The 24,293-nt window shown below is 40.1% G+C and overlaps 1 protein-coding gene across 3 annotated transcripts; it reads left to right on the forward strand.

Moving 5' to 3' along the window:
* Positions 1-4,865: 4,865 nt before the first annotated feature.
* Positions 4,866-23,973, forward strand: pkp3a (plakophilin 3a). Of its 3 annotated transcripts, none has more exons than XM_039615281.1 (14): positions 4,866-5,013; positions 9,974-10,151; positions 15,478-15,569; positions 15,986-16,734; positions 17,658-17,772; positions 18,206-18,410; positions 19,179-19,380; positions 19,747-19,864; positions 20,330-20,491; positions 20,586-20,765; positions 21,413-21,569; positions 21,744-21,939; positions 22,051-22,138; positions 22,956-23,973. In XM_039615281.1, exons 1-14 carry the CDS (start codon positions 5,011-5,013, stop codon positions 22,995-22,997), a joined length of 2,487 nt encoding a protein of 828 aa, XP_039471215.1. In that variant the 5' UTR covers positions 4,866-5,010; the 3' UTR covers positions 22,998-23,973. The 3 variants fall into 3 exon arrangements, with proteins under 3 accessions (XP_039471215.1, XP_039471214.1, XP_031603941.1); XM_039615280.1 differs by lacking the exon at positions 4,866-5,013 and adding an exon at positions 8,596-8,637; XM_031748081.2 differs by lacking the exon at positions 4,866-5,013 and having other exon boundaries at positions 9,834-10,151.
* Positions 23,974-24,293: the final 320 nt, after the last annotated feature.

Raw genomic sequence — 24,293 nt, forward strand, 5'->3', positions numbered from 1 at the left:
ATCCACATCCTCACAAAAGTTTCTACACTGTGAGCTTTTCAGTGTAGAGCATGCTGTGCATGATCTCTCTGTTTAACATTAAGGACTCCGCTCTGTTGAACCACCTAACCCCTTCTTGCTGGCCGCCTTGTTTCAAACCTGCTCACAGGCCTGCAGTTTTTGATGCGAGTCACCACCAGGTGGCACTGTGAGCTTCTTGCTCACTCAGCACCCCCCACCCTCAGCAGCAGCACAGTCAGTTCTGTTACAAAGTGAACTGACTTGTCTTTCTGGCCCTTTAGCAGACACACCCGGTACACATGTTGCTCTGCTTGCTTTCTCATCAGAGAACACACCACTTGTGCTCATCTCACGTGTGTTTAAACCTACATTTTGCTGGTTGACAATCTCTGACATGTTGTTCTTTGTTTTCTGTTATCATATCATTGTGTGTTGTTATATGCAAGCCCACACACTTGGCCTGACTTTGGTCTGTTGCTTGAGGGCGTGTACTTTGGTTCCAAGTTGAAAGAAAAAGCTAATGCAATAATATTTAGATAACAGCGCGTTACAGTCGGATTGGAGGATACAATTTGTGGAAGCTGCGTTTCCTGTTAAAAAAAAAACAACAACTTTGATCTCATTAATGATATTGCGGCTGATTGGAGGCTGCCTCCTGACGTTTGCACCCAAAATTTCATGGAAAGCCAGAGGAGTGGAAGCTGTGACAGAAGCACAGAAATGCCCATGGGTTTGCTCTGGGATGTTCAGTTACCACACATGGGTGTAATCAGCGGCCATTAATCACATCTTGGCTGGATTTAACTTTCACCTGGAGAAAAATCATCCACACCTACAACCTTCACACCTCCTTCTGGCGTCACTCAGGTTTAAATGCTCCAGCAGACCCTGGGCTCTCTTTAAATGGACAGTTTGAGTGTGTGTGTGTGTCTTAAAGGACGTTACACTCTCAAATCCAAATCATGCAATTTTTTTGAAAGTTTTTATTTTTTAGTGAGGTGACCAATTATTGTCAGGGTACGGCTGAGAGGCATGATGTGGACCGAATGCAGGAGACGGAACATAAACTCAAAAAAGCACCTTTAATGTTGAACTCTTGACCAAAACTAAAACGTGTAGTTAAACAGGAGCAAGTACTCCGAAAACTAGGAATATCTGGGGGAAAAAACAGAACAAGGAAACACCCAACCATGCAGGATGATGCAATGAAGAACAAGGGAAGACTCAGACCACGTATGCAGATGCATGCCAGCTAATGAGGAGATGGGAAATAGGTGGGAGGACAGTTGAAGCTAATCAGGAAAATTAGATAAAGGAAGTGAAATCTAACATAAAACACAGAGAATAGCTTCATCAAAATCAAACAGGAAGATGGACACAAATGAAATGGGAGTAACTTCCCAAAAGAGCAACTTCACACAGGAAGCACAGAAAGACAAAAAAAAGTGGATAAACTAAATACTACTTAACCAAGGTACACAAAGACGAATGTGAAGATGATGGTAAAATATAAACAAGACAACCACATGATACAAAAGGAGCAAACACAACACAAATGATCCTCCAAAGTAAAATGGATCATAATCCACAGAAACTCAAAAGCTTGGACATTTGTGAATGATCTCACCTGTAGAGACATGGGTAACACTTTATAATACGGCCTGCAACCGAGGGTGTAATCCAGCTTTAATCAAAAGGAAATTTAGCTAATTTTATTTGAAATAGATACACAGTAAACAAGTCGGGTTTTTATAGGAAAAAATAAATAATTATACTGTAAGTAAATTTAAGTACAGCCTAATTTCCTGGTAATTTCGCAGAAAAATAAGCAAATATTTTAACGTTGTTATATTGATGCCATGATTGATTTTCTATCAATCAATTGTCCCTTTTTTTTGTTTTTTGTTTACTAACGCTGTTTCCCAAAACTCAGAGGGTACTTCTGATGTAAGATGGGGAAATTTTGTTTGTAATGCAATACTTTCAATTACATACAGTATAATTATTTCTTTGTTTCCTGTAAAAATCTGACTTGTTACTCCCTTATTCTAGTGTACCTAACTGTAAGTATGTCAAGACATTGCTTTATTTAAAAAAGAAAAAATTAACCAAACGGGGATGTGTTTGGTCCACCTGAATGATTAAATCATCTGAAGTAATAAAGTACAAAAAATAGCATTTGTAATCCTACGTAGGTGAAATACCTAAGTATAAAACGTCAGAGTGTTCACTGTGAGCAGAATGGGCCTGTGTCTGATACACTGGAAAGTCCATAGCATTAGATTAAGCAAACATTTTTGATTAGATCAGTATTAAGGAGTGTAAGAGGCAGATGCTTTCAGCTTTTGAGTGTTTCTGGGTTTCTCTCTCTCTTTAGTTTGATCCTCAGCAGGTCGGCTGCAGATCAGTGAGACTGAAATCAGGTGAGAATCTTGCAGCTCTTCATCTAGAAAACTCTCTAGTGGCTTTGGCACTGTAAGCTTTGATAAATGTGTGATGGTATGAGGTTTTGTCAGCTGTAATCTGGGCTTTTAGTTTTTTGAGGTTGTTTCATGTGGTAAATCCTCTCAGGTTGTGATCCTGAAGTCTTCCCATGCAGACATCCTGAATCCGATCCGGAAGAGAATTATCGATTACAGTCAACCATGTCATCAGTCAATTTTCTGCTATGTAATATGTACATGTCAGTTTTCAGGTGGCATGGTGGGGTGATTGTTGCACTGTCAACTCACAGCAAGAAGGTTCAAATTCAAGTCCTCCAGTTTTCTCCCACAGTCCAAAGGCTTGGGGTTAGGTTAACACATGATTCTAAATTGAGCATAGATGTTAATGCTTATCTGTCTATCTGTGGTAGCCGTACTATAGATGAGTGACCTGTCCAGCGTGTACCCTGTGACAGCTGGGATATTCTTTCCACTGGAGCTTTGGGTGTTTAAAAGACTATATCTCACCTATCACCTCAACTATCTCATCTTTGAATAGTGACGTAAACTCAATTCAATTCAATTTTATTTATATAGCGCCAAATCACAACAAAAGTCACCTCAAGGCGCTTTATATTGTACAGTAGATAGCACAATAATACATACAGAGAAAAACCCAACAATCATATGACCCCCTATGAGCAAGCACTTTGGCGACAGTGGGAAGGAAAAACTCCCTTTTAACAGGAAGAAACCTCCGGCAGAACCAGGCTCAGGGAGGGGCGGCCATCTGCTGCGACCGGTTGGGGTGAAAGAAGGAAAACAGGATGAAAGACATGCTGTGGAAGAGAGACAGAGATTAATAACAGATATGATTCGATGCAGAGAGGTCTGTTAGCACATAGTGAGTGAGAAAGGTGACTGGAAGGGAAAACTCAATGCATCATGGGAATCCCCGGCAGCTTCACGTCTATTGCAGCATAACTAAGGGAGGATTCAGGGTCACCTGGTCCAGCCCTAACTATATGCTTTAGCAAAAGGAAAGTTTTAAGCCTAATCTTGAAAGTAGAGATAGTGTCTGTCTCCGAATCCAAACTGGAAGTTGGTTCCACAGAAGAGGGGCCTGAAAACTGAAGGCTCTGCCTCCCATTCTATTTTTAAATACTCTAGGAACAACAAGTAAGCCTGCAGTGCAAGAGCGAAGTGCTCTAATAGGGTGATATGGTACTACAAGGTCATTAAGATAAGATGGGGCCTGATTATTTAAGACCTTGTATGTGAGGAGCAGGATTTTGAATTCAATTCTGGATTTAACAGGAAGCCAATGAAGGGAAGCCAAAACAGGAGAAATATGCTCTCTCTTTCTAGTCCCTGTCAGTACCCTTGCTGCAGCATTTTGGATTAGCTGAAGGCTTTTCAGCGAGTTTTTAGGACATCCTGATAATAATGAATTACAGTAGTCCAGCCTGGAAGTAATAAATGCAAACCTACTCAAATTAAAATTGAGACTTCAGTTCAGTGTCAGTTTATCCATTTCACATTGAATGTGCACAGAACCTGGCAGAATTGAACTGGAGAAGCAGAACTGTCCAAATACTTGAGGTCAAAACTTTATAATGAAGAAATATTACTCCTAATAGATTATTTTCATGATCAATCAATAAACTGACTTTTCTTGAGTTTTTGTTTGCTCATAAATATCTTTACGGAAGGAAATCTTTACAAATGAAATCACAAATGAAATAAAATTTGACCTGTAGTTCGTTCCGACCTGCAAAATACCAACAGAAGAGACGACCACAGCAGAAATGATCCAGCCATAACAGAAGATTTGTGCGTCTTCATGTCTGAATGTCTGGTTTCTATTTTTTTTTTATTTCTATGCTTTTCTAATGTCTGGGTGTCTTCATGCTTCTAGTCATAGGTTTCAGAGATTACCACAAACAAACAGATGGTTTCTAATGATGCATGAGGCAGCACGCCGAGCAAGGGTGTCTTTCTCTTACCATCAGTTTCTGTGACGCACACATGCACACACACAGACATGCACTGCCCTGAGTCAGTGCCCTCTATGTAGATTTCTGTCACTCAGCGCTTCTGGTCTGTGCTGAGAATTCAGTGTAACAGCTGCTCCAACACTTTAATTACTGACTGAGTGACTCATCAATGAAATGTTGCAACATCCTAAAATAAATTCTTAAAAACTGCACTAATATCGAGCCGTAAAGCAGCGTAAACAGAGACATTTAAAAGCAATTCACATTACAAAACCTGCTCCGTGTTCTCAGGGAGCCTCAGAAGCAGATCCAAAACTTCAGTTAAAAAAAAAAAAAGTTTGTCTTTCGTTTTCATTTGCCGCTCTTCCTCGGAATCACTGACAACTGTCTATCTTTTGCACGCCCCACAGTGTCTTACACCCATTTGACTCATCTCTTTGTTTTCTGTACCTTTGCATTTAGTGGAATTATAATTTTCTGGGCGGTGACAGTGGATATACCTTATACTTTCTAATTTCCCCCAGATCAGGTCAGAACAGGTAAACGGTTGCAGAGAGAGAACCTCCACACTCAACTCCACTTCAGTGGTAATGGTAAGTCAGAACTTATGAACGGACATTTATACTCAGTGCATCATGTTTCCTGCTGTTTGGATCATGAAGTAATATTCTTTTGAATTTCATTAACTCTTGAAAGATTTGCAGCAGATTTGCAGCATCACTCTGAGCTTCATCTCCTACATGCGAAGCGGCCGACCGTTTCTGCTTATAAATGTGCTTTGACAATAGAGGGGAAGTCCGAGAGAACGGGTTTAGAGAGTGTGTGAGGAAATATGTTCAAGGTGTTTTTTCAGTTACTAATCTGAGGAAGGAGGTCACGTTTCCATAGATCGCCTGCTGCATGTGTTTTAGTGTAAATACGCTGAGTTTGATTTGCTTTTGAAGAAATGAAATCTTTAACGTTATTAGCAAGATGAAATTTCATAATCACAGGGAAATTAATAAATAAGCTTTAGATGGATGAAGTGTAATATTTCTCTTTTTCTTTAATGTTTAAATGCATTCACACAATAGGAGGAAGCAGACAAAGCAATAAGAGTTGTAATGTCTTTGTACAGTTTGATCCAGTCTGATAGAAACCATTACTGTGTTTATCCTGGGTCTTTTTTCCTTAATCTTATCACATTTAGCTAGGTAGATGGTGCAGACATGCAGGTAACGCGTCTTACTATCACGCTCTCTATCACTTTTGTTTTGGATACAGTGACTCATAGTTGCTAAGAGCTGGAATAAAGCAAACTAGATAAAACTGGGGTGTGGCCCAGCTTAATAACAGAGTGTGACCGTGCCACACCTTGTAACAGTCCTGCATTCAAACATGACGTCATTTTCGAGACTCAGCTTAATATCGTGCCAATTTGTGAAATCACAGAGAACAAAGCTCTGCGTAAATCTACCAAGTGTATTTTAAAAAGTAAAACAGCGTAATACTAGAAGTATTACCAGCATACAAATAGGATTCTTTAGAATATATAAGGACATGGTCAAAGGAGTTTGCAAAGAAAAGCGTCTGGACTTCTTTGAGTTGCTTGAAGACGTTTCACCTCTCATCCGAGAAGCTTCTTCAGTTCTAAGGTCAAATGGCCGAGAGTCCCAGATTTAAACCCAGTGGGAGTATCCCCCAAGGAGGACAAGGACCCCCTGGTGATCCTCTAATCACATGCGCCAAGGTGTGAAAGCGGGTGTGCTTGGCGCATGTGATTAGAGGATCACCAGGGGTCCTTTGTCCCTCCTTGGGGGATACTCCCACTGGGTTTAAATCTGGGACTCTCGGCCATTTGACCTTAGAACTGAAGAAGCTTCGATGAGAGGTGAAACGTCTTCAAGCAACTCAAAGAAGTCCAGACGCTTTTCTTTGCAAACTCCTTTGACTACGATGACCTGGATGATTGAGAACCTTCACAGACATATATAAGGACATGCTGACAAATTTGCATAATAATTGACAAAAACACCAGAAACAGGTGAAAGATGTATATGCTGCATGGATATTTTTCTGTCCCACCATGTGACATACACACTGTTCTTCACATTATCTTCTGACATAATGTTTAAGAATAACTTTATTTTAATGGTTCAAATTTTAAATAACAGTATCCCTGAAGGGTCATTATACTGAAGTATTCCAGATCAGCAATACTCAGTTTACAACCCACAGGACGTCTGGTGCTAGCTGACCCACCAATCATTTTCTAATTCACTAAATAAAACTGGCTGAAGAGGTTTAATGTATGAACGTTTTCAAATGTAACAAAAAAATCGGCCAGTGTTTATAGCGTATCTGCAGTTTCGTGTGGTTTGCTGATGACGGGAAAGTGATGCATGGTTTTAAAAATGTAAACTTACACGCCAACCAGAAAAGTAGAGAGAGCACAGACTGAGAAAGTCAGTGCGTAAATATGGCAGAAGGGGCTGGCCAGGGATTCAGATTGCACTGGTTAAACTCCACCTACCAGGCAGCGAAGGGAACACAAAGGGAACACACACACACTCAACGGGCCCAGACAAAGCTGAGTCGTTACAAGTGTCAGCTTTCGAATGCAATCTAATATATTATTTATCTGTCAAACGAACATCAGTGAGTGTCAGTTCTTGTATATGGCTAATGTAGCTAACATGTTAGTTGATTTATAAATACTTAATTTTGAAGAAAAAATAGTTTAAAAAATTGAAAAATGTCACTGTTATTTATTCATATTTATCTGATCCATGTATTTTATTGTGTGTTAAGTACCCCTGACCTAAACCTAGTCTTACACTGAGGCTTATACTTATACTGGCACTAGTTTTCAGAAGTCAGCAGACATTTTCTAAAGTCTGGCTTTTATCCAGTGACTCTCATCACGAGTCTCGTTAACAGATCACTGTGTTTTGCTGCTTTTGCTATATGCTCAAGGTGAAACACGGTGAGTCACCACAAAGTTACAGATTATTTGGATTTTTTCTGGATGATTATCACAACTACAGTGTGAGCCACACAAACCTGTAGCAAAATGATACATGCCTCACACTGAAAGCCAAATGCTAGACAAAAAGGCAGTTGAAATAACAACATGTTTAAAAGTTATTGGGATAAAAAGAAGAATACATCACAGGAGACTATCATGGCAGAAAAAAATGATGCTCAGGGTATTTATTTAGTGAGGTAGAGAACATGGGATTCACATGCCAAATGCCTCAGGCCATTAGTAACATTTCCAACACAAACAATTTTTGTCCCATTTAGGTTGTCACATTGAGGTTGTTGCAGTTTGGTTGCCCTCACAATGCTCTAAATCAGGGGTCTCGAACTCCAGGCCTCGAGGGCCGGTGTCCTGCAGGTTTTAGATGTGTCCTTGATCCAACACAGCTGATTTAAATGGCTAAATCACCACCTCAACGTCTTAAAGTTCTCCAGAGGCCTGGTAATGAAGTAATCATTTGATTCAGGTGTCTAAAACCTGCAGGACACCGGCCCTCGAGGCCTGGAGTTCAAGACCCCTGCTCTAAATATATCACATTTACCTCTATGTAACATTTGGGGCAGCAGTTATTTTAAAATATTGTAGAATCCACATAATCTAATTTTTATTTAATTTAAATTTGATTCCATTTTTATACATTTTCATCAATTTTCAGTCAGTCCCAGTACCTGACCGTGTTTTATAATTTGCCGAGCCACTTAACACTGACCTATGAAACATTTAAGAAATGCACCTAACTCAAGGGATGAACACATAACAGAAAACTCAGCAAAGAACCCAGTTTAAATTGTATTGTCAGACACTCTGCTACAAGCAGCCTCACAAACACTCGTAATTTGTCCCAGTTCTTTTAGCTGAACCAATGAAAAATGCCAAAGATAACACAGTTATCAGGCATAAAATTATATTTTTACACTGGCAAGATGATTTACAAAGACCCATAAACCAAACTTCTTGGCTTGGAGGAAACTGGACCAGTGGAGGACAAAAGAAGAAGTGGAAGGCCTAAAAAATTACAGCAGATACAACATTTTCTTAAGAAACAGGAAAATATCCAGCAAAGATCTGACAAAGGAAGAGATGTAAGAGACCTGATCCATCTACTGTTCACCAGTCTCATCAAAAATGGTGTCCGTGGAAGGATGGCTGTAAAGAAGTCATTCTAAAGGAGTGCAAACAAGGACAAATGTCTGAGGTATGCCAAATTACACAAAAACTGGACAGAAAATAAGTGGTAACAGGAGTTTTTTTTTTTTTTTTTTTTTTTTTTTTTTTTTTTTTTAATTCAAGTTACCATCACTAAGTATGAAACAGGTCAGGAGTGAGGCACAGCAGTGTCTACAGTCATCTGTAAAACACAGTGGAGGCCCTGTCACTGTTTGGGTCTTGGAGGGTCTTGTCAAAATTGACAGAACTATGAACACAGAAAGCACTGATAGACTTAGATGCATCATGCAATACCATTTGGAAAGTGTCTGATTTGCAAACATACTGCCAGTATAGTAAAAATACACCTGGATAGAAAAACACACAGTGGAACACTGTCAGTCATGGATTGGCCTCCCCAGAGCCCGGACCTCAACACTACTGAAGCTTTGTGGGATCATCTTCCCAGAGAACAAAAGAAAAGGCAGCAAACATCCAAAGAAGAGCTTTAAATGTCCTTCAAGAAGCCTTTCAAGCCCGTTGTAACTCCACAGACTCTGTTTTTGCCTTTATATACAATGTATTTACATTTCATTTTGCAGATGTTTCAATAAATCACTGCGCCTATTTCACATTTTTCTAGCAAAATTTGAAGGAATGAAGGTTGGCTTAAGAATTTTGCTTGATTGCTGTTTACATGCATCGCTCCCTATATTTTGAACTCTGTTTTGTTAAAAAAAAAAAAAAAAAGGATGATTGATAGAAAATCAATCAAAGTGACACTAAAAAGTGTAAATTTAAAAAGTTAACTTACTTATTAAAATAGAAATAGCTGAGTACAACATTCAGTTTTATAGTATTCAAATAAATCTTCTTACTTATTTACTCTATTAAAAAATCGTTACTACAAAAAATTGAGTCAATTAAAAAAAACAGCAACTTAACAAAGAAACAAAAACGGGAGCTGACGTTTCCACAACCAATCTAAAGAGTTGTTTCCATATTTGTCCCGGTTTCCGGTATTTTCCAGTGCAGTAGGGAAAAAATATTTTGCAATCAATTTCGCATAACTGTTTTGAAAAAGTTTCAAATGGCGTATGCCTGAGTCAACGAGTATTGGGATTCAGTTCCATCTTATCGGACGCTTATCTAAAAGGGGAGTAGCTCACCTGTGAGTCAGGTAGTAAGTGTGACTCGTCTCTGAGGCTCCACCTCCGGCTGCAGAGCTCTGCTCTCTCGGTGCGTCTGACCACGGACAGTTTGAGCTGCCACGACGCAGAGCGCAGGCACCCTGTCCGCGGCAGTGTGTGACCTATTTTGCTCTCTTGTAACTTTTCACCATGAGTACAGTCGGCTCAGAGCACGTGTTTTTGACTGCTTTACAGCCCAACACTTCAGTCACAACTTACGCCCTCCCGTCTGAGATCAAAGTCGGGAATGGGGGCTCCGTGTCTGACGACTCGGCGAAAGCGCGACGCGTCCAGCAGCAGATCCAGATGAGACTGGCGGAAAAGTCCACACTTCCGCGTCAGAATGGATCCACCTCACACTACGCCATGTCAGGTAAACATCAATGAGTTTTTAAGTCACTTTCACATGGAGTTACACCTACACTCTTTCACTGCTCTGTATTTCCGATAGAGAGCTGTTGTGTGAGGTGGTCTGTGTTTAGTGCGCACAAGTGGCGGAATTAGGTGTGACAATCCAAGTTTCCAGCCTGGCGCTGCGGGCACAGGTGCTTCTGCTGTTGTCCGACAGCAGTGCTGAGTGATACAGATGAGTTTTTAATCAGACCACTCAGTCCTGTGACCATGTTTCCTTTGGTCCTTTGCAGTGGAATTATATTTTATGAGCTTGCAGCTGTTGATTTGATCTGTCACACTGGAATCAGGTAGTAGACATGCCAGGTAATTAAAGTATGATCTTTATATGTCCAGACATATCAAACTCCAGCCAAAAAAAGGCTTGGTTTAAGTTTTGAAACAAGACATATTCATAGAGCTCACGGTGAGCTATCAAAGGATTCGTCTAAAGAGTCCAAAACCCAAAAGAAGCATAAAATCCTAACATTTAAGAGGCTGCATTCATTTTCTTTTTGCACTTTTTGCTGTGAAAATTACTCAGATGATTAATCCCATCACTACAGCTTGAAAGAGAAACCTCTTCCCTGTTGCTTCACCACTTGTTTGTCTAAAAAACAGAAACCTAGCGATAAAATGAATCTATTTCTCTTTTGATTCATTTTTTTTCCTAAACTCTTTTCTGTCTGACTCCCAACGAATAGTTTCAAATGCAAGAGCGACACTCAACTGATATGGCTGGGAGCCTGGGGGGTGGGGGGTGTTCTACATGCTTGTCTCGGCTGAATTCCTGTGGACTCGTTTCTCGTCAGCTCTTCGGGGAATTTGTATTTTGTTCTGAGATGAGCTTCAGCAGCAGCCATCTTACTCAATGTCATGTCTCTGCAGAGGAGAAACGGTTAATGTGTAACAGGCCCAAACAAGTGCTCCTTTCATGTACTTCCCTGATAGCAGACTAAGGTGAAAACCTCTCTCCCCTCTCCCCACCCGTGGGATTGGGTTTCAGGTAGTGCTTGGCTTAAAGGTAGGTGGGTTCAAGAGATACCAGAGGGGCTCGTGCAGCCCGTTCACAGTTGTTACATTATCATAACTGGTCCGTCGGAGGCATGTTGACACGCAGTCAAAGTCAAGGTGGGTCTGTTATGTAAGCAGGGACAACACTCCCACAAAGGGAATGAAAGGCAATCCTGAAGAGCTGAGAATTAGTATGATCAGTAGTTACATCAAATTTCATGATAAGACTTCAGTGAAAGAGCTGAGCCACTCATGCTCACAGTCTTGTCATGGCCTGTGTCTGCTCTTAAACCTCATGACTGCACACGTGACTGATGCATGAATGCCAGTGGCATTTGAGGCCAAAGCAAATCTCGCCCAAAGTGACCGTAAAGTATATCATCCTGTGCATACCTTTGCACACCACAATTTTCTGCGGTCGACCAAACTGCGGGTAGACGGCAAAGGACCTTGACAGATTGGGTCTTTGTTTACCTGTGCCTTTACTCGCCTGCTTGAGCGGAGAGAATATGACGTTCACGCTTCCTTCAGCTGCAGAAACATACGTGAACATACATGTCAGATAAATATGCCACTGCGTTTCTGTGTGCCATTCTTTGCCCTGGGTTTAGCTTGGAGGAAAACCTATTGTCATTAACTGTGACTTCATATTAATCATCTTCTGAAAGCATCTACAAGAGGCGCATTCCTTACCACACAACAGGGAATGCTGCTGTTTCAGTGGTTTGCGGTTTTAGAAAAGTTCATTATGAATGCGTAAGTGTTTGCACATGGGCAAAACATGCAGATGATTCTGCAAGGAAGGTTTTTTCTCCTTCCTCCTATTTCTAAAAACTGCTGCAGCTATGCATTTATGACAGTGACTGAACAGTGTTCATGCTGTATGTGGACAAGTCTCAGCAGAAAGCCGGGGTGTTAAAATAAAAAGGAAATATTTACAAGGAGTCCTGGCTTTATGATCAAAGTACATTTTTTTGAATGGCAGCAGAGGAAGGAAAAAAAGTTTCCTCTCTGAAGGACTTTTCAGGGGGTGTGTTGTAACGGCTGTTGCTCTCAGGTGTGTTGGGCGTAGTCAAGGTAGAACAGGGGTCAGGCCCGGGAATGTGTCAGTCTGGTTTTTTATGCCTGTGGGTATGCGATAAAGTACCATAAAGGGCGGTCCAGCCCACCTCTTTTGTATGTATATATATATATATATATATATATATATATGTGTGTGTGTGTGTATATATATATATATATATATATATATATATATATATATATATATATATATATATATATATATATATATATATATATATATATATATATATATATATATATATATATATATATATATATATATATATATATATATATATATATATATATATATATATATATATATATATACATATGGAAGGTGTAAAACAGCCCTGGCTCAGCAAACCGATGCATGTAAAGTACACTTAGATACAATACATGGCAACAAAAACACACAAACCTGATTTTGTTTCCTCATTTGTGAAAAAAAGAAGTCGATGTTTTCAGGTGCAGTCTGTCAACATTAAGCATTTTGGTCAGCATGAGAAAAAATAATGTCTTCAAGCCAGAAGCTCAGGTTTTGGACAGTTTTTTTTGCTCTTGGATCTGTATGATATCATAGAGAACGGATATACCTTATATAGAGGTGTTTCAGGCACAGTGAGACATCTCTGACTGTGAGCACTGCAGCCGCACCCACCTGCAGTTCACATCTTTTGTCTTCGAGGTGGGAAGTAATGAAAATACATCTTTACTGTACTTAAGTAGACTTTTCAGGTATTTTTACATGACTTGAGTCTGTATTTCTCCAACAACATTTTACTTTTACTGCCTTAATTTAAACACAAACGTCTCTACTTTCTACTCCTAGTGTTTTGCTAAATGGGATTGGGGTTTTTTCAGTTTAAGACATTTTAGGGGATTTATAGTTTCATGTCACCACACGCCTTCAAACATCAAACCAAAATGAACCTAAATGGAGGAAACAATTACACATAAAAGGCAATCCTATTGGTGCGTCCATCACTTGTGCTTCTGACACTCAAAGAGAACAAAGAGGCAAAAACCAAACTTATAATTTATATCTTTATATCTGTATTGTACTCATTTTCTTTTAATTCACTTTTTCTCTTCATAGCAGATGTTCAAGCTGAGTCCTTTCATTAGAATTTAAGTTGAAATAAAATGTGTAGTACTGTGTGTTAATATTACTTTATTATGATATTAGCATTAAAATGAGATTCCTTTAGTCTGGAAAAATAGCTGGTAGAAATGCCCTCTAAAGAGCTCCCAAAAGACAACAGAAATGTTGTTGCCTTTATAGCACAACATTTCTGTCTGTTCTTTTATTTGTATTTGTACTTCTGCTTACATAATCAATCTCTGCAAGTTTACCACCTGACTGTACGAAGCGCAGCCAGGTGGAAATAAATAGTGTTATGGGAGAGGCGTTAAAACTACTCTGAATCAGAATGAGCGGGTTTAATACAAATCATTAGCTTGAACCTCATTTTAGATCATTCAAAAAGTGAGTTGAAGACATCACAGTTCTTTGAAAACTGGTAGCTAGTTACTGTTTTATGACATGTTAGTAGTCCAGCCTGTAAACAAGTTCATAGACTGTTGCATAATACTAATAAATGTCCCTCTGCCACTACCTCAGTTTTGAAATTTTAGTTTCTAAATGACACATTTTGGTCACCATTTTGAGCCCAATCAAGTGTAATAAACACATAAATATCCCTTAAATTAATTTTTTTCCCCCTGAAGCCACCAAAAGGTCAACATTTATGACCAAATCCTTGCAAAACTAATGACTCTCCAATAAGCAATGGCTCTATTTTGTGTTTCAGTAAATGACAGGCTGCAGAATTAATTTCTTGGGAAGGGATTCTAAATCATGTAAACTTAATTACACCCATAGATGCTACTTTATAATTAACATAGTTTTGTCACTGACATATTCCGCTCTCAGCTCAGATATGTGGGTCAACAAACTGTTGCTCAAACCTGCTTATATTGTAAACAGCTTGCTCCATGGCTGCTATCAGAGTCACCACTTGCCGTTTGAGTCTGGACGGAGAGCAAAAAACATTCAGATACTCAGTGTTTGCTCACAGAAACCTGCAAATGTCTTTGTATGTAGGACAGGTAACCGGAGACAGCGGCCCTGCTGACTGGTCAGGTCCTGCTGCAACACACCGTGTGAAATCAAACCTTTGGGCTTTGGTGCAACACGACACCGGCTATTTAGACAGAAATGTCTTTCATGTAAATCATTGTTGTAAATTAAAGGCACACCTTATTGTGGGATTTTCATCTGCGATTGATCCCACCCTAAAAGTGCCTTTTTTTATGACATGGAATATCTTCATTAAACTTCTCTGCAATGCTGTTTTTTTTTGTTTGTTTGTTTGGGGTTTTTTTGCAATAACACCATCACGGGTTAAATCAAATTTGAAAAACTTTGTTTTGTAGCTTTTTTTTTTTTTTAAGTCACATTTGCCATCTTTTTTAATCACACTTGACCTCCTAGAAGTTGCATTAGAAGTTGCAAGAACACAGTCAGCAGTTGAGTCATCTTTTACAATGAAAGTACTGTATAAATGAACTTCCTTTTTTGAAAAATGGGAGAGTGTTTCTTAAGAAAAGGAACTTTTTCAACTATTTTTGTGGTCCAGTCACTTCTTGCTGTCATTGTTCCATTTTTGTCTAGACCTGTTTAGAAGGGATTTTCTTTGACACTAGTAGCAGTAGGATCAGGCTAAAGATGACTGTTAAGTCATAAATCACTCAAATTACTGATTCCTTACCTGACTAAGTGGAACAGCAGTTTAACAGAGACATTAGTCTTTTCCCACTGAATACACCAAAAAGTATCTCAAGTTTCTGTATAAAACAGAGTCATTATTATTTATTATTATAAAGGTTCTATAAAGCATTTTATGACTGTAGCTTAGGAGGTAGAGCAGGTCGTCTACTAATTAGAAAGTTGGTGATTCGATCCTCAAAGTATTCTTGAGCAAGACGCTAAACCTGGAGTTGCTTCTGATGCTTTCATCCGAGTATAAATGTGTGCTAAATAGAAAAAGCTTTTAGAAACAAGTGGTTGTGTGAATGAGACATGTTGTATAAAGAGTGCTCAAAACAACATAATTATACACACCAGTTGTAATGTGTATAAATATATTTTAAAGTGTAGTAATTATGTGTTATTCACTGACAAATGGTGGATTATATATATATATATTTTTTTTGCTTCTTTTCAGATTACGGCGGTTCATCGTCAGTGAAATATAACACCTATAACCCAAGTTTCAGCTCTAAATCATCCTTCATGTACTCTGGCTCCAGAACAATCGTGAGTGCAGCGTTTCTCACTTTTTCAGCCCAGTATTCACACACAGAAATGATTAAACTGAGTCTCTAATCCAACACCAGACGTTACATTAGCTGGAAGCTCCCATCTTAAAAAAGCTAATGGGTTTGCTGACAGGTCACGTAGGACACAGTGTGTGTGGTATTTCACAGTAGGCTGTGATTAGATCAGCTCTGAGTTTTCTTGTCCACTCACTAGATTCCTCAATCTTAATGATTAAATTCGAAAGACGCTGGCTGATTAATGCACGTCAGTGTCCTCGCCTTTGTTTCTATAACAGTCCCCTGAATAGATTTAGAAATATTTTTGATTCATCCAAACTTGCAGTTCAGTGAAATCTATTGAGTAACTCTCCTTACACATCTGTTTGTAACAGTAACTCCTCTCTCCACCCTCAGGGTCCACAACTGTCTCAAAGGTCGGGCTTCAGCAGCCGTTCTGCCGCCCCAGACATGGCTGAGTTTCAGAGGATGAGTATTAGGAGTGGAGGTCCAGGTTATGCTGCTGCTGGTGGTGGTGGGGGGGGGTTTTATCAAGAAGAAATGCGCATGGGGACCATGAAACGAATGGACCCAGAAATCTCTACGCATTCAATGCAGCCAATACCAATGCAAATGAGGGGCTGGGCTGTCGACAACAGCGATGCTGGCAGTTTAATCTCCGAACGTGACGCCGCCTATGGTCGCTCGTATGCTCAGAGCGCGGTCAATGGCTACACCAGCCAGATGATGCAAGGAGGAGGCAGCTCGGGCTTTCAGTCAACCATGCGCCGATCTCTAAGCGGCACTCTTTCCCGTGGCGGAGGGGCGCCAGCAGGTGGGACAGAGATTGTCCATCAGCAGTCCTTCAAAGGCCCGGCCCACCGCACCATCAGCAGGATTACAAACCGTAACCGGATGAGCATGGGCTCCATGTCTGGAACCATGCAGCAGACGTCAGGTGGGAGCGTCTACGGGGGAGGTGGAGACACTTTGGACCGAGGGTTCATGATGTCCACGATGTCTGGCTCCCAGGGGAACCTAATGATGCAGCGTCAAGGCACCATGTCCCGTGCCATGTCGGTGAAGAGCATGCAGAGTGTGGGCAGGGGCATGGACATTTACGACGGGCAGATGGAGTTGGGCGCCAGCATGGGCAACCTGAGCGGGTGAGAAAATTTTCACATTCATAAGATCAGTGTTTTCATTGGTAGCACTGAGTTTCCTGTACTGTACTGAAGTTTGTGATCACTGTATGATCTGGTGCAGGTCAGTGTCTGGAAAAATGCCCGTGTTTACATTTATAGGTCAGGTTTTATCAGTCATCAACAACATCAACCTCAACAACCAATGATGTTGGGTAAGAGGAATTCTAGAATCCTAGAAAAACAGAACAGTGATTGGTCTTTCTAAGAATTCAGTGTAGTTTAGTGTGTACTGTATACAGGTCTTCAGCTTCAGCCCATCGTTTTTTTTCTGTGTCAAAGAGAAAACAGAAAGCAAAGAAAGCAACGCTAGCATGAAGAAAACCGGCATGAGTGTGATGTCACACAATCTGTAGAAAAAAAACCATTTAAGCGCTGATGAAAGGAATTGATGAGCTCAGAGGCGTATTGATCAATTTGGAAGCAGTCGTTTAACAGAGGTGGTTCTCCACTCCTCTCTCTAGTCATCCTCATGACTCAGTTTGTTGTATTTGTCAATGACGTTCTTAGTGAAGGTGATGAACCAATGTGCCGTAAATTTCATGTGTCACTAAGTTTACAAGGGGAGTGTGCGATGTGAAAAGTGAGTTTCCTAAGAGCTGTGGATTGGGAGGTGGCTCCATAGTGGCAGGACTGGTTTCGGGTGTGGCAGCTCAGTGTCAAGCTTCACATTTCACACATCCCACAGCGTGTGGTTAGGGCGAGCTGATTTGCAGCGCACTGTGCGATTTGGAAGAAGTTCAACAAGCACAATTTTGCACACAGAAACAAACCGCCTGTGAATAGCCGTCTCTTTGTGTGCTACCAAACATAACTGCAGGGAAGTTATGTAATAAAGTGTTTTTTTGAGTTCCTGTGTTGAATTTGTTTATTTGCTTCTTTGTCAGGTTGGACATGCAAACAGCAGTGCAGTACCTGACAGAGGAAGATGCCAGCCTGCAGGCCCTGGGTGCCGCATACATCCAGCATCAGTGTTACAATGACAAAGACTCTAAAACCGAGGTACTTTGCACTGATTAAACTCATGGTTACAATTCCTTCAGTTCTTTCCTCTCTGCTATTAAGAAACTCATTCATGAAAGTTGTTTTCCTTCAAGTGCCAGCATCCACTGATAGATGTTTCTCCTCTTCTGGTGACTTTAAATAAGCTGGGGCTTCCGTTCTGGTGTGTCCTAGTTCTTCTTCTACTTCTTCTTCTTCTCCATTTCTTAACTTGAGTTAGTGTGGCAATCTCTTGTCGGCAGATTTAACTTCTCCAAAAAGAATTTTTAAAGGGAATTTTCTGACTTTTTCAAGAATTAAATGACCCTTTCACATTGTTAGAAGCAACTCTCAGTTTTTATCATTTCATTTAGGTCCCTGTCCCAGTCCTACATTCCTAGAGATTGTATAAATACCTGAAAATGCCCAACTGTTTTTTTCCTTCCCTCTTTAGGTGCGTCAACTGGGTGGCATTGGTGATTTGGTGCAGCTGTTCAACAGCCAAGACCCAGAAGTACGGCGCTACGCCACTGGTGCCGCACGCAACATCATCTACGAGAACATGGAAAACAAGTCGGCCCTGATCGAAAAGGGTGGCATCCAAGAGCTCGTCAAGGCGCTTGATGAGAACGATGATGAGCTCCGCAAAAACATCACAGGTATCTCAACGCATGCACCAAAGAAACACCTAGAATATCATTTTGGAACTTTCCCACAAGAGGAAGTGGCTCCAGATTGGTTCAAGTCACTGTGTGGATTTAAAGTGATCAGATTGTCAAAAAGAGCAGTCTTTGAAATTGGTATGGTTCAAACAAACAAGAGCACACCGTGAAGATTTGCAAGGCATGGGGCGTGTCTGAATACACAGAGAGTTGGATGGGGAACTGCTGTCATGTCTATAGACTGTGTAGGTGAGGATGGGAGCTGTGTGGGCCTGTGAAGCAGCAGTATATCAGCCGCCCCCTTTGATGAGACAAGACCTTGTCACTTTTTTCCTTTAAGCCACAACACAGAGTGCTAAGTAAAATGCCTTGGCATAGGGAGTAACTTTTACCTGTACTTATTAATCTCAGTGGGCTTCCAAAGTGTGACAGCAGATGTCAGGTTTTTGATTCATGGAGCACAATGTAATCCTCAAATGGATATTTTATTTTAATGGCATGTGTTTTTTGGGGGGGATATTTCTGCTAAGCTATGGTAGGTTAAATCATTACTGTGAAATCATTTTAAATTGGTTAATGTTCATTTAACTCACTGCAGGCCTGAAAAAATATAGTTTTTCCCCAAATTTTTGGTTAACTGTTGCCATACTTCTTGAAGTCAATCAATAAAAACATCCTGAAATCATGGTTGAGAAAAGCTGATGACAAAAAAAAGAAGCAATAGTATGCCTAAATGCCAGTTTTTATTTGTCCATATTTGTGCAGGTATCTTATGGAACCTTTCATCCAAAGAAAACCTTAAGGAGAAACTAGCCAAAGACACACTTTCTACACTTACTCAAAAGATCCTCGTCCCCCTCTCGAAAAACGAGATGGATCGGACTGCGCAGACCGATTCAGACACAGAAATCCCTCCTGAGTCCCCTTCCGAGACAGAAATCTTCTGCAATGCCACGGGATGCCTCAGGTGCACCTCATTTATGTGTCTCTACAGTTGCTACATGATTGATCAAAATGTATGAGTATGCTTTTCCTTTCCCATGACTACATTTGCATTTGGCAAGCTTGTTTTTCCACACCCAGCACTTTTTTGCTGATGTTTGCAAGAGCCAGCATTACTCCAGCCTCCGGTTACCTTTGACTCTATTCTGTTAATTCATTGCTGTATTAACATTTCTAATGAACAGGTTTTTGGAGAATCGTATGGCTTAGTATTACCTTTAATTTAATGGTGTATTATTGGTGCCATGAGTACTGTAATCTATATGTGCACAACACTCAATCTGACCTGAAGAAGTGCTCTGAAATCACTTACTTATTTTCTGTGTTTTAGGAATTTGAGCTCCGTGAACGAAAAGACCCGTCGCTCAATGAGAGGAACAAATGGACTTGTGGGTTCTTTGGTGAACTACATCACGGCCTGCCTCAAAACCAACAGAGCCGATGAAAAGGTGAGAGAATAGCTAAAAATAAGGAGAAATCCAGAGAAGGCAAAAAATAAAATAACATTTTTTTTAAGCCCCTCCTACCAGAGGAGGTGAGCCACTGCCACATGCTTCACTAGCACTAAAAGTAACTCAGTGTTGACGTTGGTATTCATGTGGGATTCAAACCCTGGTCCCCTAGGTTCAACCGCTTTCCTTATCTCTTTTATAAAATATATATAGTGCTATAGTTGGTCTGAGAAATGACCACTTACAGGCTTGGTTTTTGTTGTTGTTGTTGTTGTTGTTTTTAAAGCCTATAGTCTAGTTTCCCCTAAGACAACTTGAGTTGCAGTATATTATATATATTGTTTTTTTTTTGTCTGTTTTTTTGTTGTTGTTTTTTGTTTTTTGTCCATGGTTCCAAAATGTTACACGTGCCTTATTTCCTTTGTGTACTTATTTGTCTGGATGTGTGTATGTCTGTTCTAGGGGGTGGAGAATTCGGTGTGTATCTTGAGGAACCTCTCCTACCAGCTCTACACCGAACTTCCATCCTCTGTTTTATCCCGCATTGAACCAGACAGAGATCAGGACAGTGGGCTGGGCGAATCCATTGGCTGCTTTACACCTCAGAGCCGAAAAACCAAAACTGTAAGCACGTGTGAGAATCGCCCCATCAGCAAGTGCACATAGACCATCCTGCACATCTTAATTCTGCCTTCTCCTGTATTTCTTTGACTGACAGAAAAAGAAGCAGTATCAAATTTTAAATCAAGTTACTAAAGTGCCAAATGATATGGAGTGGCTCTGGCATCCTGATATTTTGAAGGTGTACCATGAATCGCTGAAAAAATGCGAAATGAACTCTAACACCCGCGAAGCAGCTGCTGGAGCACTGCAGAACATCACAGCTGGAGACAAAAGGGTAAGCAGCAAATTCATCAGGGATTCAAATGTAGTAACCATACACTGTATATAAAAGATGTAAACAGCTACAGTTGCATCACCCAGCATCCCAGAGTGGTGGGAATGCAAGTTGCATTAATAAAGAGTTTGTTGTGTTTAATGCAATAAAGACGTTCAGAGATCAAAGACAAATAGAGTACATCTTATCTTAATAAGGGCTAATTACCTAAATGAAAAGTAAAACAGTCAAATTTCATTCACCAAAACGAAATAAAAAGTTTTCTTGGATGCGCTGTAACACAGAGAAAGCCAAAACTGCTTTTTCCGCTAATTCCATTAAAAATGTTTCCAAAGGAGTCGCTGGTACATACAAGGCCAAACTGTCCGGATAAGGGACTAATGTCAGCCGTAGTTACATTTTTTGTCTTGTGCCCGCTGTCGGGGAAATACAACTACAACTGAAAAAAAGACATCACAGTTACGGACATTACACACATCATTACAAGAAAGTGCTGAGTAACACAGTGATAACATCATCACAAATCAAAGCACAAGCAACACAGAGATGCAGGACGTGGTATAAAAGATCTCTGACAAAGGTTGTTTGATAATTAGCTATAATTAGTCCATCTCATACATTAATTGCTCTGTCTCTTTAACTTGTAGTGGCCTGCGGTGCTGAGCGATTTGGCTTTGGACAAAGAACGCATGCTGCCAACCATCCTAGATCTAGTATCTCAGTCTACCAAAGATGCAGAGCTGCGTTCGCTCACAGGTTTCCTCCGAAACCTTTCCCGCCATACCAACGATAAAGACGAAATGGGTCAGTCATCTTTTTTTTTTCTCTTCCGCTTCTGTAGAAATGTTGATGTCTCTAAGACACAGAATATAAAAACCTAAAGCATTGTCTTTGCAACATTTTAAGAATTAGTTGATTGTCAAAACTGATTTTAACTTTTTTTTTTAATAAGACGCTAATTTGTATTGGTTTATTTAGCCAAAAAGACTGTGAACCCACTGGTGGATAAACTGCCTATGGATGGAAATCAGAAGTTTCCCTCCAGCGAATCGGTGGTCAACATCTGCGGTGTTTTCAATAACCTGGTGACTGGCAGCATGAGTGCAGCCAGAGACATCGCCCAATTTGAAGGCCTGACAAAACTGATGAGCATCTACAACTCACGAAGCAGCAGGTTGGAACATTTTTCCAGACTCCTGATGTTCAATTTTAATGTTGCTATCCAAAATTTTGTGTGTGAAGTCATTTGTATCATTTAATAACCTTGGATGAAACATTTTTCTAGCCTTGATAAGAATAAGGCATCCACAGCAGCAGCCACAGTTCTGTCCAACATGTATCATTACAAGAAGCTGCACAGACAGTACCAATCGGTAAGAGACGGCTTTGAGCTCTGCACTTCTAATCATGACATGCAAAAAAAATCAATACTATATCAAAGATAGAGCATCTAATTTCCTTGTATTCCTCATATGCTTAGACAAATCAAACACCAATCTTTCCATTTTCAGTTTAGTATTTTTTAAGCATTTGACACTTAAAAAAACCCTTTTAAAGAGTTTCCTGGCCTCTGATTTGAGCAAAAACAAGGAGTTAGGTCCACACAAAAGTGAATATTCAATGAAAACAATTTATTTTCTCACCGCCCCGCCCTCATTCTTATCAGCTTGTGTGCGTTTGTGTGTACGTGCACGTTATGTCCGAGTGTGAAAGAGTGAGAGTGACGGGAATTCTGTGACGAATAACTCTGTTCATTCTCTGCAAAGCTCTCTCAGTTAGATGACACGTTTAACACCTCACACTGCTACTCTTTAAACACACACGCGCGCACACATACACATACAGACACACACAAACATATCCAGTCAGGCAGGTTCAGGTCTTGAGAAGGACCAGGTAATTTTACTGCCTTCTGCAGATCGCAGCTTGTCCCACCCAAAGGTGTGGCATACAGCTTGTTTCTTCATGAACTTGTTCGCACAACAGAAAACATGATTTAATGTTGGCTTTGATTAGAGTTTTCATTTTATTAATCAGATACGCACTCCATTGCGTTACTGTACATTTTGCATAATACTGTAAGTACAAGAGCACAGATTAAACATGATCTTAAGATCACGCCAGGTTGTTTTTCTGTGTTTTGAAGTATATATAATATCATAACATCTTGTTTGTATCTTTGTGCTACAGAAAGGATTCACAAAACAGTATCAATCAACGCTACAGGTCTAAAGCTGAGGTAATTTGGGACAAATTCAATTCTACAACAGCGAACAATCCCAAAGTCTACCAGCACTCAGTGGAAGAAATCTATACCATGGTAACATCTGCTCTGTCTTCACCTGCAATAATTTATGTTATGGATATGAATACACAAGTGACAGAGGATCCATCCAAAGGAAATGTCAGTGGACATCGATGCAGTGCAAGAATTTATGGATTCTAATACACATATGTGCACCTTAAGCATTTAATCTCTTTGTTAGATCACTGTATGCGTTTCATGTATAATCAGGGTTTTATTTTCTGTCACAGCAGTTTTAAAGCAGTTGATGGACAATCTGATGGACACTTGTGCCTTAGGTTTTAACAGAACTCCCTGTTTTGTCCCTCTCATTTACGGTTCAGATGCGAGATGTTTTTGTAAATATTGCTTTTTCTTTTGCATAGAAATGACATGTGTTTGTTTTATAGACAGCAGTCCTTTGTACTTGTAGTTTTCAGATAGATGATGTCTGTTATATTTGAATGTAAACCATAGATTTATAGAAATTTGAATGTAAATAAATTAGCTTAGGGGGTGTCATTCAAAGTGGATTTCTGTTTATACATATGTCTAGTCTTATCCAATGATTTTATAGTAATCACTGTTTTTCTGGTGTAATTAATGGTCTGTGCTTAATGCTGGGGTGATAGGATTACTTGTTGCAGGACAGATGAAACCAATTATTTGTCATTTTAGCTGTTTGCTGTGGCAAATTGTAAATTTAAACGTCTTTCAAACCTGGATCCATTGTGCAGTAAATCTATTTTGCAAAGTCTATTGTATAAAAATTAAATCCCTGAACTGCAGCAGTTGCTGCTCAGTGGCATAAATGGTAACCTTGTGTTTCTGTGTGGGCAGTAGAAGACACTTCATTTGATGCTTTTTACAGCGGTGTCATCTGCATATTTAACATCTAATAAAGAGAAACATTTGGAAATGAAATGACATTTTGTTCGTGTTTCTTTAGCATGTGCGCACAGCACCATTTGCTGCCGAAACAGACTGACACCAACACTGCAAAATGCCAGCCACACCCTGTTTGCATATTTGTTCCTGCTCAGACAGGAACAATACCAGACCTTCCCTGCTGCACCCTTATTTAGGCTCTTACCTCAGTGCAGGACCTCCATGAGGAGAGAGAACATCAACCTTTACAAAGGAAGAAAACCTTGTGATTGATTTCCAGTACGTGCAAAGCTTCCAGCTAAATGATCATATTGTGCAGGAGTACCGTTCCTTCACCTGACTGGAAAAAAAGCACA

This window comes from Oreochromis aureus, linkage group 7 (genome assembly GCF_013358895.1).
Source record: "Oreochromis aureus strain Israel breed Guangdong linkage group 7, ZZ_aureus, whole genome shotgun sequence".
Taxonomy (NCBI): domain Eukaryota; kingdom Metazoa; phylum Chordata; class Actinopteri; order Cichliformes; family Cichlidae; genus Oreochromis; species Oreochromis aureus.